Source organism: Bos taurus, chromosome 19, assembly GCF_002263795.3.
Source record: "Bos taurus isolate L1 Dominette 01449 registration number 42190680 breed Hereford chromosome 19, ARS-UCD2.0, whole genome shotgun sequence".
In the NCBI taxonomy this organism is placed as follows: Eukaryota; Metazoa; Chordata; class Mammalia; order Artiodactyla; family Bovidae; genus Bos; species Bos taurus.
The window spans coordinates 49,349,331-49,363,292 of NC_037346.1; the positions used below are offsets into that span (position 1 = coordinate 49,349,331).

At 43.9% G+C, this 13,962-nt stretch overlaps 1 protein-coding gene across 1 annotated transcript in view; it reads right to left on the minus strand.

Annotated features, from left to right (window-relative positions):
• PITPNC1 (phosphatidylinositol transfer protein cytoplasmic 1) overlaps positions 1 to 13,962 on the minus strand; it is a 215,743-nt gene that overhangs the window by 132,330 nt on the left and 69,451 nt on the right. Inside the window, exon 2 of the mRNA XM_059878599.1 lies at positions 4,088 to 4,236. Coding sequence (XP_059734582.1) covers positions 4,088 to 4,236 — 149 coding nt within the window. The remainder of the gene's footprint in view (positions 1 to 4,087; positions 4,237 to 13,962) is intronic.

The following is a 13,962-nucleotide window of genomic DNA, read 5'->3' on the forward strand; positions in this document are numbered from 1 at the left end:
GCCTACTTTGTATTCAGTTTTTATATACTTTCATGTGTGTTTGAAAGGCATGTTGGTTCCATGGTCTATTAATATCCACTAGGTCAAGCTTGTAATTCAGTTGTTTATATCTTCTTTATGCTTGTTATTAGTAAGTTGTCTACTTGCTCTATCAGTTTATTAAAGAAGTAGGTTAAAATCTCCCATTATAACTTCAGGGCACTTGTGATTTTGTTAGTGTTGCCATATCTTTTTTGAGCTAGGTTCAGGTTTAGGATTTAACACATTATTGTGATTAGTGATATATTTTGATTTATCATCTGACAAACACAACTTATGTTTTCTATTTACCATACGTTTTTGTAGACTTCTCTTTGTTCTTCCTCTGCCTTCTATTGGATTGATCATGCTTTCTAAAACCGTGCATGACCAAAACATATTATTTTACTATTCTTTTAGAGGTTACTTTTACATTTTGAATAGGCATAGTTGCTTTACATTTTTAAAATTAATAAGCATGTCTTTCCTCTTTCTAGATAATATTAGCAAATAACAGCATTTCGTTTTTACTATGCCTACCGACTCAATGGACATGAGTTTGGGTAAACTCCAGGAGCTGGTTATGGACAGGGAGGCCTGGCATGCTGCAGTCCATGGGGTTGCAAAGAGTCGGACACGACTGAGCAACTGAACTGAACTGAACCGAACATCTTCTGTTATTGTTATCTGAATTATTTAAATTCCATGCGTATATTTCCAATTACTTGTTATTCATATATTTGCAACATTCTATGCTTATTCGGATTTGTCCAGATATTTACTATCTCTTCTAGATTCCCTCCTCATTCTTCTTGGTTTCAACTTCCTTTTACTTAAAAATACAGCCTTCATTAGTACTTTTTGTGGCTACACTGGGTCTTCACTGCTGCGTTCAGGCTTTCTCTAGTTGTAGCAAGCAGGCGCTACTCTTCACTGTGGTGCGTGGGCTTCCCATTGCAGTGGCTTCTCCTGCTGTAGAGCACAGGCTCTAGGACACACCAGCTCACCAGTTGCAGCTTGAGGGCTCAGTAGTTGCAACTCGCTGGCTCTAGAGCACAGATGGGCTCAGTATCTGTGGTGCACGGGCTTAGTTGCTCCACAGCATGTGGAATCTTCATGGACCAGAGATTGAACCTGTGTCCCCTGCATTGGAAGGCTGATTCTTATCCACTGTACCACCAGGGAAGTCCAGTAGTACTTTCAATTACTTAATTATTTGGTTTCAGTATGCAGAATCTTTGATCTTCATTGAAGCATGTGGGATCTAGTTTTCTGACCAGAAATTGAACCCGGGCCCCTTGCACTGGGGGAGAAGGCGGTGGCACCCCACTCCAGTACTCTTGCCTGGAGGGTCCCATGGACGGAGGAGCCTGGTGGGCTGCAGTCCATGGGGTTGTGAAGAGTCGGACACGACTGAGCAACTTCACTTTCACTTTTCACTTTCATGCATTGGAGAAGGAAATGGCAACCCACTCCAGTGTTCTTGCCTGGAGAATCCCAGGGAGCCTGGTGGGCTGCCGTCTATGGGGTCGCACAGAGTCAGACACGACTGAAGTGACTTAGCAGCAGCCCCTGCACTGGGAGCAGAGACTCAGCCACTGGACCACCAGGGAAGTCCTAGTAGTTCTTTCAGGGTGCGTCTCTGAGTAGTAAGTTTTCTCAGTCTTTGTCAAAAACTTTTTTCTTTTGCATGATTGTTAATCAAATGCCCCATTTACAGGCACTGAGGCCTCACTTCCTGTCCCTTTATGGGAGGTAAAGGATCTGCCTGCAATGTGGGAGACCCGGGTTGAATCCTTGGGTCGGGAAGATCCCCAGAGAAGGGAATGGCTACCACTCTACTATTCTTGCCTGGGAAATCCTATGGACAGAGGAGCCTGGTGGGCTACAGTCCATGGGGTCACAAAGAGTTGGATACGACTAAGCAACTAACCCTATGAGCATTACACCCCCGACCCCTGGATGGCAGGGCCCACACTCAGTTCTGACATCCGCAAGCTTCCCTAGCATTAGCTCATCTGCTTTCCACTCCTGTTAGAGTCTCTTTATTTGTAGTATCTGAGGATTTCCCTTTCTTTGGTTTGAATTCAGTTTTATATGGTTATATTTCACCCTGTGTTTGTCATACGAGGTGCAGGGGGAAGGTCTATATTAATCTTTTTAGTTATTATTACTGGAAGTCCAGATATTCTATTTATAACAAGTTTCCCTCCTACTAATGGTTATTATTCTCCTTTAAAATAAATGTCATATATTTTGATAAAGAAAACACACATGACAGAGACAGCTGGACACCTCTTGTTCTGTTTCAGGAAAAGTTATAAAGTTTTCTAATTTCTTAAATTTCGTACATAGGGAACATTCCCCAGGCAATAACTTGGGAAAATGCAATTGTCTGGTGAGAAATGGAATTTTCTGTAGGTTTCTATCTATTTTCTCGCACTCTCCTCACTTCTCTTTGCTCTACAGAGGTGAGTGATGCTCAATATTTTATTTACACCCTTAGCACTAAGAATGTCAAAGCAGCATATTGAGAAACCTCTCTGTGAAGGAAGCCATCCTCAGACTAGACTTGGAGCTCAGCTACTCCTGCAAATCAACGGCTGATTGCAGGCTGAACTGGTTCCAAATCCTGGGAACTCACAGCTACTAACAGGTGAACAGGATAGATCTCATTTGCATTTCATCATGACTCAGGAATTCCCTGGTACTGCATCCTTGGGCTGATTAAAATGTGTTGGTTAATCAGCCCAAGGCCTTCAGTGTCAGGATATTGACCTGAGAGATTTCCAAACACTCTACTGACAGAACACAAACACTCCCGTCAAGAAGAAATAGTCCCCTTCAGCCTGTTGGAGGGTGGAGGTCATGCAAGAATGAGAGACTCCAAATATGGCTCTCTCAGGAACATCTGTTTGTGGTCAAAGCACTGAGAATGGAGAAATATTCACAAGTGTCAGTGGATAAAATGGGGACACAGTCCAACTATTATGTTGGTAGTGCTTTCTGAATAATGAGAAATGGGCTAACAAGGAGGCCATAGATGGTAGTAGAGTATTCATGGAGAGGATAGCAAAGACCAGAATGGTCACACACTGGTTCACTAACATAGACTGTTAGTTTTAAGAAAATATACCCCATATGGCATGTGACTACAAATGTTCTGACCCAGTAAAGTAAAAGGAAGAAAATGACCTAGAAGGGAGTGTAAGGTAGGGAGAAGATCAGACAAGCCCCAGTAATCAATTATGTCATTAGTGATGAGAAAACAGAAAAGATTAAAAAATGTATTTTGCAAAACAGAAATGGCAGTCCTGATCAGTGCTGGTTGATCATCCTTGAATTTTTACCCTTCCAAAGGAGAGATGACATCCTTCACCTTGGGAAGAATGGAATTATTACTGAAAGTCCAGATATCCTATTAATAACAAATTTCCCTCTTACTCATGTTTATTACTCTCCATTAAGATAAATATGAATATTTTGATAGAGAAAACAGACATGACTGAGACAGCTGGCCACTTCTAATTCTGCTGCAGGAAAAGTTATAAAGTTTCTCAAGTGGTTGAGAGATAGAAACCACCCACACACTGTATCTTACTTTGGTCACAGGTGACTGTTAGTTTTGTCAATTCCCTTTGGGGACACTTCCACCAACAGGAAGTGGAGATCTTACTGAGTTAAGACCCCATTGGTACACGACTATCTTCAGCACTTACTTCTCTACAACTTACAGGCAAAGCTGCCTCTTTCCTTCTGCTAATCCCAGATCCAAGGGAGAAGACAATCCTTTAATCCTTAAGATCTGATTTCATCCTAACATGTGGTGGAAGGGTTGCGAATGGTAAGAGGAAAGTTTCTCCTGATGAAAATGCATTTGAGGACTATTTTGCAGAATGCAGGGGGAAGCAACTAGACTGGTGGTTTTGGAGGGCGGATATGAAGACTTTCTAACTCACCTTTTCATCCCAGACAGTCACAGCCTCTACTGAGTGCCATGAGGCCAGATGGGAGGGATTCCTGGGCAGGGAGGGTGCCTGGAGGTGGAGCGCCAGCTGCCAGGACTTACCTGTTGAGATATACTCGCTTCTCTGTGAACTGTCCATTGCCATGGTGAGGGTCCTCGAAGGGTTCATTCTGGACGACCTCCACCCCTTCTCCTCGGTCACTCTGTTCGTGGCTGTGCTTGCTGATCATGTACAGCTGTCCGATTCTGTACTACAAAACACACCGATGCAGACAGGTCAGCCCCACTACTCACTTTTAATGACAACCCCTCCCAACGACGGTGCTGCAAGCAACTCATGGCATCAGCACTTTCTGTTGAGAAAAGCAAGCAAGCACGTGGGCCTGATGTTACTTTTCCTCAGGAATAAGGAGGAGAACTAATTGTGAGTAGAATGCAGAAACGGCTTGTTCCTGTGAACATTTTGCATCACCTTGGCGAATGTTCACCAGGGGAGTGACGGTCTTCAAGGTTTGGCAGCCAATCAACCAACCATAGTTAGTAGCAGGGAGGTGGGCACGCTGGAATCTCCCTTTTCACACTGGCCTTACAGGGTTAGGTGGAGCTAAATTCCTATTTTGCTTGGCACAAGACAGACAAGGGTGTGTTATTTCTGTCCATTCTTTCTGCCTAATTAACTGCATTGCTGGGCACAGAGGATTAGATGTCACCTGTTTCTTTTGCTGCCTCTCTCAAAGTGTTAAAACTCTTCTGGAGGTCTCTGTCCTCTAGAATAGTGGTTCTCAAAGTTGGATGGACATTAAAATGACCTGGAAGCTTAAAAAAAAAAAATCCAGATGCCCAGACTCCCCCTTGAGTGGAAACTGTGAACCCACCATTAGGCTCGTCCACAAGGGAGAAAATCTATACAGTATAAATCCTTTTCAACCAATTCCACTAACAGTGTGTGGCCTTCTAGCCTGAGGGCCCTGGAGCCACATGTGCGTATATGAAAGTGATAAAATAGAACAACACGTAATGTGAATATTTTCCATGCTGTCTGCTGTTTTGAGCTGTTCCAGTCTCTTTCTTGCCTCTCTGAAAACCCTGGAGCCAGCATGCATCTCTTCACCCAGTGAACTTCCGAAGTGACAAAAGCTAATTTAATGGAGGGGAAAAGAAGAGAAAGAGAGAGAGAGGCGAAGGAGGGAGTAAAACAACTTTTGCATGAAGTCTGCTCAGAATCAGAAGGCAGGGTGATGAGACCCTGCTGTGGTCCTTCTTGCAGATTCAGTGTGAAACAACACAGTGTCAGCATCATCGAGGCCCATGGGATGGGAGGAAGGGACCTGAGTCTGCAGCTAGCTAATGATGGCTCTGGGTTATCCCCAAAGAGCCAAGGTCAGCAGGGATGCAGGTCTCCTGTCTATGTGCATAAGAGAAATAGATTTTAAATTAAGGGGGCAAGGTGAAATGTACAAACCAACAGTGCAGTCAGTTCTAAAGCTGAGAGGACTCACATGTCTGAAGGTCCCTGTTTTATTCTGAGGCAGGTGCAGGGAGGGGAGTGTGAGGAGAATGGAAAAGACTCTGGTGTGAGGTCAGCCCAAGGGACCAGGCCCAGTCACCATGACAATGGAAAGAGCAGTCAGAGTCTGGCTCTTCTCAAAGGGCAGAGCTTCCTGTGCCACGCTCCTCCCCAGAAGGGTGTGCATTTAAAATGCTTTTAATGTATCTATGTCTGTGCTGAGGATGAAGGGAGTGAGAGGAGAAAGGAAATCAAAGATAAAATGTATTTTTAAACACATTTTGGGATTAGAAGCTTGTCTTGGCTTCCCCTTAGTACGTCCTCTTTCCTTTGCTCATAAAGACTAACTAACCCTCTTTCCAGGAGGAAGACAGTGAGAAAAAGGTTACACCTGTGAGATCAACACTCCACCTTATGTGGATAGGCACACGAGCCTAGGACACAATGCCCAGCTGCCCGGGGGATGGAGATTTCACTAGAAGTTGCTTTGTGCTTGGTGTTCAAAGAAAACATGTTTACTTTCAAGGGAATATTACTCTGCCATAAAAAGGAAGGAAGTACTGATACTGCTTCATGGCTGTTAACCAGTTGAATAGTGTTTCCCAAAAGTCAAATGTAAGTCCCAGTACTTCAGAATATGACCTTATTTGGAGACAGGCTCCTCACAGAGGCAATCAAATTAAAATGAGGTCACTGGGATGGGCACCAATCCAACAGGGCTGGTTTCCTTATGTGCGTGCTAAGTTGCTTTGGTCGTGTCTGACCCTTTGTGACCCTATGGACTGTAGCCTGGCAGGCTCTGCTGTCCATGGGATTCTCCAGGCAAAGAGTACTGGAGTGGGCTGTTATTTCCTCCTTCAGGGGATCTTCCTGACCCAGGGACTGAACCCAGGTCTCTTACGTTTTCTGCATTGGCAGATGGGTTCTTTACCACTAGTGCCACCTAGGAAGCCCCCAAGGGGCAAGATGGACATAGAGACCCTCAGGGAAGAAGATGTGGTGAAGTGATGCAGGAGGATGGCCATTTACAAGCCAAGGACTGACCCAGAAGAGATCCTTCCCTCCCAGCCTTCCCAGAGGGAACCAACCCTGACTATTGACACTTGATCTTTGATTTCCACCATCCACAACTGTCAGCCCTTACAATGCTGGTTGGTTAAGCCACCCATCCTGTGGTGTTTGCTATGGCAGCCCGAGCCAACCAATTCAGTGAGTACGAGGTTTCCATCTGGGGTGATGAAAGGTCTGGATCTGGTTAGAGGTGGTGGTCGTACAACGTGGTGAATGTACTTGATGCTGCTGAATTGACTTTAAAATGGTTAACTCTGTGTTATCTGATTTCCACCTTGTGGAAAGAGAACGTTGCTGCCATTACAGTAAACAAAGACTATTTGTCTGCCATCATGCCATAAGCCACTGTAGCCTCTTGACTCCAACCCACAACAAGCCTCAGTGTTGAGCCCTGAGCAGAATTCAGGATGGAGAAAAACAGGTAACATTCTGTGTTTTGGACACTGGCCCTGATGCATACCTAAGGAAACATTTCAGAGAACCTAGACTCATGAACCTTCCCATTCATGGAAAAAAAAAAAAAAGCACTAAAATCATTACCTTGAGATGTATGGTTTTTGTGTGTGTGTGTGATTAACATATCTTTTACTGCTACATGGTATTTTTTTTTTTTTTTTTACTGTTTGACTATGTGGTGTTTTTTCCCCCAGCCAAAACTCCTATATATCCTGGCTCCTCCCTTCTCAGAGCTCTCTCTAGTTCTCAGTAAGCTCCGCAAATACAATTTAACACATCTTTTAGGTTGCGAATTTTTCTTGAGTTGACAACTTCAATGTTTTTTTTAAAGTGTTGACCCCACTTCTGAAGCGGATACCCTTAAACCAAAATGCTGTCCAGGGCTTTAGTCAGGGGCGGGGATGCAGAAGGGATATCTATTCCTGGACCATCTCCAGGAGCTCCAACCCACTCACGCATGGAAATGCATGGGACCAAGGACAATGCATGACACAGAAAAGCCATTAGCCAGACTCGAGTCAGCCTGACTGTGCTCAGCTCAAGTGCTTCCTGCTCTGTGTTGAAAGCAAAGGGCCAAGGCAGCCAGAGGCTGATTCACCGGCAGCCGGAGGAGGGCCTGGCTGCCCAGCCTCATTGATCATTCCAGCAGCTCCTGAATGAGCCATCGCAGGGCAGACACCAGAGTTAGCTCACTAAGATAGCGTCAGCCTGTGGGCGACCGACAGACGCTGGATTCAGTCACGTGGGTGATGGTGCTGGGGGTGGCGGGACACTCAAGCCCAGACACCGAGATGATCAAGGGCTCTGCAGCTGTCGCTTTCTTTGCTCTCAAGCAAATCAGGACTGTTCTGCTTGTTGTGGCCATCTGAGAAGGGCCATCCAGAAGTGGAGGTTTTAAAACACAAATTCACTCAAAGACACATACATCCAAAAGTTTCTCAACTGGAGGGGACAGGACAAAACAGAGAGTCTTTGAACCATATCTCAGAATCACCAGAGATGCTCCTAAAAATGCTAAATCCTGGGTCAATTCCAGCCCATGTTACACTCGCACTGTGACATACAGGGAGTTTGGGATCTTACTCAAACACAAGCTAAAACCTGAGAACCACTTCAGCAGAGGGTGAGGAAGGTATTCATTCACTTGCTCAGGACCAGATGGAGCCAAGACCAGAATGTTCCATTTTTAGAGGGCCTGTTTCTTCTTTCCTCTTTAACACGGCTGCTGCTGCTAAGTCGCTTCAGTCGTGTCCGACTCTGTGCAATCCCACAGACGGCAGCCCATCGGGCTCCCCCGTCCCTGCACTTCTCCAGGCAAGAACACTGGAGTGGGTTGCCATTTCCTTCTCCAATGCATGGAAGTGAAAAGTGAAAGGGAAGTCGCTCAGTCATGTCCAACCCTCAGCAACCCCATGGACTGCAGCCTACCAGGCTCCTCTGTCCATGGGATTTTCCAGGGAAGAGTACTGGAGTGGGGTGCCATTGCCTTCTCCGTCTTTAACACTAATTTCTCATAAAGCTTCATCCTTAAGTTAGATGAAGACCACCAGCTTCAAACTAACTTTTATGTAAAGTGAAGGCTGCAAAATCCATAGACTCAGAAGGACTGTGAAGATGTTAAAGCCAGAGAATCAATAACAGGATTGATGATGGTGGTGAAGGTGATGACAATGATGGTGGTGGTGAAAACGCTTCACTGACTGCCTATCGGTGTGAGGCACCAATTAGGTGCTTTATATTCATTTCTAAGACTCACAACGATTCAGCCAGGTAGGTGTTTACAGATAAGGGATCTGAGTCTCTGAGAGGCTAGAGACTTTCTCCTGCCATGTGGCTTCCAGGTGGCAGAACTGGGATCTGAACACCACAAGCCTGTACTCTTTCTTCTCCACCCAAGTTCAGCCCTTATTTCTCTAACAGGTGAACTGCTTTAATAAACCTGACCTCACTATGAAGAACAAAGAGGGATGGTTTGGAGCCACTGCCTTTGAACTTCACTATTTCAGAAGATGAAGAACAAAAGTCTGATATCATTCAAAAGATCAAAGATGTTTAAACTGTGTTCACATATGGAACGGCGGAGTAATTATGCTCTAACTTTGTAAAATCTATTGTTATAATTCCAGAGTTTGGGGTAATCATCATTACAGGCAATCACGATTAGAGACAGCTCTGCGCTGCAGGGCTGAGCCTCTGTGTGAGCCATCATCAGAATAGCTACCCCAAATAATTATCTCTGTAGTCAAAAAAAAAAAAAAAAACCCCATCATGGGGATGCAGATCTTTCCCACTTGCTCGCAGCACTGAACATTTAATAGAGCCGCAGAACTTGAGGCAAGGCAGAGTTGCATAATGTGCCTGGAAAAACCAAGGAGTTTCATCACCTTGTACTTTGCAAATGTGACCACTCATGATCAAGATACTTAATTCAGTTCAGCCTCAAACCCTGATTTTAGAAAAGGTAACCCCCAAGTCAAAACTCCTGAGTATGTTAAGGGATTATTAAATGACCACCACCACCACCTGAACATCATTCTTGCCGGAGAAAGTTTTGGACCTGAAGAGTTAGGTTCAACAGAACCCCAAACTATGACTGATTTTCACTTAACTGCCCCTTCCCCCAGTTGCTGAGCTTCAGAGATCCCTGCAAGGCCAGACTCCTGTATTTCCCCCTCCCTAAAGAACCATGGGGTGTTATCTTTCTTCTAACCCCTCCCTTCCTGTCCCTTTCTCTTCTCCATTAGTACCGATACCATTTTCAAACATCATGATGTGAAAGGTGGGGACCATTGCTTTGCAATAAGTATTACCTAGTCTGGATGGATTTATTCCCTGATGATATGACTACTTCTGCCTTTAACATCAAAATGAATGCATGCCACATAATATCATAACCATGGAGAAATATCTGTCCGTCTGATTTAACATGATTATTGTATATGTTTCCACCTGTGAAGTGGGCATGATTCCTGCCTCTCTCTGGCTGTGTGGAGAGAGCATAGAGGGTGGTATACCCTGGTGTTCCTGGGAGTTTCACACATTATTCACATCACCCATAATGCTTTTATTGGCTTTTTTTACCCCAAGTTTTCTCCATTGTCAATACACAGACCTCAAAGCACTGTGAAGCAATTGCCTCCCTATGCACAAGGAGCCCCCCGAAGAGTGTGTCTCAAAGATGAAACATCACCCAGGACTCCGGTGCATTGCAGTCTTCACACCAAGTGATGCCAAAGTTGTAATTACACACTGGAAAGGGGATACAATGGAGCCAGGTTTTAACAACCTCATCTCAGAAAACTAGAGGCTAGAGCAAGCTGTGTTCTAGACTCTCACAGCATGGGTGAAGCAGCAGAACAAATGCTTTAGTCCAGCAGTGGGCAAACTATGTGGCCTGGGGCTTGTTCTGTAAAATAAAATTTTATTGGAACAGTCATACTCATTCACTCTGTGGCTGCTCTCATGATATCAGAGTAGACTTGGGTAGTTTCAACAGACACCATGTGGTTTGCAGAGGTGAAAATATTTGCTATCTGGCCTTTTAGGGAAAAGGCTGCTGACCCCTGTCTAGTCCAGTGCTTCTGGGCCCAGTCTGGGGCAGCCTTAGCTGCTCACCTAACCAGTGCTGTCCAGGGTGGTGGCCACTCGCCACATGTAGCTTATGAGCATTTGAAATGTGGCCTGTGCAATGGAGGGACTGAATTTTAAATTTTCCTTCTTTTTAATTAAATTTTAAAACTGATACTCAATTCAGCTATAAGAAAACTTTTCCATATATGTGAGACACCTTCAGCTACAACAATCTACTGTTTCAACTGGAAATTTTTATGAAATCTCAATTCACATCAGATACCTCTGATAAAATTTTAGCATCTGGCTTGAGATTGCTTAAAAGTGTAAAATGGGTACTTAGTAACAACAACAAAAAACTTGACAATAACAAAAAAGTAATATAGCTCATTAATTTTTAAACTGATTGCATATTGAAATAATTTGAAGATATGAGGTTAAGTAAAATGCATTTTTTTTTTTGGCTGCACCCCATGGCATGTAGAATCTTTGTTCCCCAACTAGGGATTGAACCCAAACCCAATGCATTGGAAGTGTGGGGTCTTAACCCACCAGACTGCCAGTGAAGTCCCTAAAATGTATTCTTAAGTAACTTCACCTGTTTCTTTTACATATGTGGCTTACATTTGTGGCTCACATATTTCTATTGGACGGTGCTGGACGAAGCCCTAAACTGGGCCATCAGTGACAGAGAGTCAGGCCTTCAGTCCACACCAAGACTTTGGAGGCTGGTTTGTCAGGCCAAGGGTTTCCATGTGTTTCCAAGCTAGTGAGGGAGAGCATGGACAGTCAGGGATACATTTGGAGGAGCCTCTCTTTTCTGAGGGCTGGTATTGCGTGGACCTCCAGAGAGGTGATAATTGTGCACAGTGTGTTATGGTGGAAGGCACTGCACTTTTAAAATTGAAAACTGGCGGCCAAAGTCCCGATTCTGCTGTTGATGAGTTTTGTAGCCCTATACAATTTGAACTGAGCCACAGTTTCTCATCATTAAAATGGGACTAAGCAAATACCTCATAGGACGGTGAGAATCAAGTGAGAAAAAAACTTACAAATTAATATGCTTCATTAAAATGTAAAACTACACTAAGTAGTTATAGCTCCTGTTTGGCAACACATCTGACTGGGAGGTGAAGATCTGTTTCATTTGTTTCCACTTGGCTATAGTTCTATGAAGGCTAAAGAACAAGGCATCCGCCATACACACCACTATGATGCAAAATAGTGGAAAACCTGACAATCAGGAAAACTGTTTGTGACAATCAGCCCAAGACCATCGTTTCCTCCTGTAAAAGTTTTCTTAGATGGAAGTCAGATCAAACATCTCCCAAAATATTATAAAAAGCTTGGGAACATCCACTTATATGACATCCCTAGTCAAATTCACAGAGACTGAAAGTAGAATGGTGGTTGCCAGGGGTAGGGAGTTAGCGCTCAGCAGGACAGAGTTTCCCTTTGGGATGATGAAAAAGTTCTGGGGATGGATGGATGCTGTTGATGGTTATGTAACAATGTGAATGCACTCACTGCCACTGAACAGTACACTTAAAAATGGTTAGAATGGTAAATTTTATGTGATGTATATTTCATCACAATTCTTTAAAAAACCTGGAACATGTCATGTTGTCCCTGAGTGCAACTTACTTCACACCTCAAGGTGGCCATCTATCAGTGATTCTATTTTTATGATTATGCAAAAGTTTTTTCTTTCTTTCTTTTTTTTTTTTTTTAAGGCCAGGGACTTTTATATTTGCTGGATCTTTGGTTTAGAAGCTTATTTGAAGGTGTTAAGCCCAGGGGACAGAATTATAAAATGACTTCCTCTAGAGACAATGCTCTGCAAGATGCCAGATTTCTGCCACGCAGGAAGAGATGTCTGGCTCGCTCTGCCCTAAACCTAAATGTCTTTAACATTAGCATTCCGGAGGATTCTTGTTGCTGATGTTCCCAAGCAACACAGTACTGACAAAGACCCTGACAGAAGGGAAAGAGTGATTAACCGAATACAAACTCACTCTAATCCTGCCGACCTTGACGCAGGTCACTGAGGACACCAGCTTCTTATTGAACAGGACTGTCACAGTTCAGAGTCCAACTCCTCCATTTGCCTGGGAGCGACTCTGCAACAAGCCCAATTGCAATTCCTTTTTTCCATTGGGAAGGTGAGGTGTGTATTTTTACTTCTGAGGGCTGAATCTGATTTGGGCTCTGCAAAGACATGAGTGGCTAGCCCCATCAGTCTTTCTGGCTCTGTGATTCAATGTTCAGATTTCTCCATGTAGACAGAGAGGTTTAAAAGAAAAAAAAGTGTAAAGTTCTTCGGTGTTTCATCAGCTCTCTCCCTGCCAGGTCAATAAAGCACGAAAACCAATATCCGATGCCACAAAGAAAATACAAACCTGCAGCTCATATTTCAGGATATCAGTGCATCATCACATATTTATCTTTTCTCCCGGATCTTTATAAGCAGCCCTCAGAGGTGCCATGTTTACGTAATACCTGTGTCATTATGCCAGGGTGCAGGAATGAAAAAGCTGATAAAAAGATTTAAGAAGGAGCTGGGTTATCGACATTTAATTCAAAAATCCCCTTTTCATGACAAACTAATATAAACAGCATCATATGCTGGTGCTTAACCCATCCTAAGTTTTGGACTGAACTGGATAGAAATAGAGCAACTTAATGCCAGGGGAAGGGCTCAGGGTATGCTTTGTGCTGGTGCAAGCAAGCAGAACTCTATGCTTATAACTGTGCAAAACTGCAAATCGTTTCCAGTACACTGGGAGGTCCAGGAGCATGATCCACTTGACTGAGTACAGGAGAGTATAGTATATGAAAAATAAAAGCGCATACTTTAACTGCTCCTTCCAACACAGACTTATCCTTGGGGGAGGTATTCTAGCCTTGAGAACTCACTTAATGCACAGATTTAAAAGCCAAAATGATAACTATCAGCACATAGAGGCTATTTTATAAGCATTAGCTCAAGTGAGAGGTATCATTCCCCAGTATTGATAAATGAGAAGCTGAACACATTAGCTTTTAGAGAGCAGCATGTGAAACCACAGAGCAAAGACAGGAACTGCCAGGACTCAGTTCAAAACCACAAGGGTAGTCTGCCCTTGGGGCAGAACATGGGATTTCTCCAGGCATGGGTTGGGGGACACTCTGGGTGTAGAGTCCAGTTCCTTCTGGTTCATGCATTGAACTAACAGAGTACACTAGGCCCTATAGACACTGGAGGTAGAGCTATAAACAAGGTTGACCTGGTCTCCACCAAAGAGGAGCGTTTCCTGAGTTCCATCTCAAAGACACAAGGCTGATAAGCCCAAGAAACTTGAGGCTGACATCATAGCCATTGAACCATTTTTCA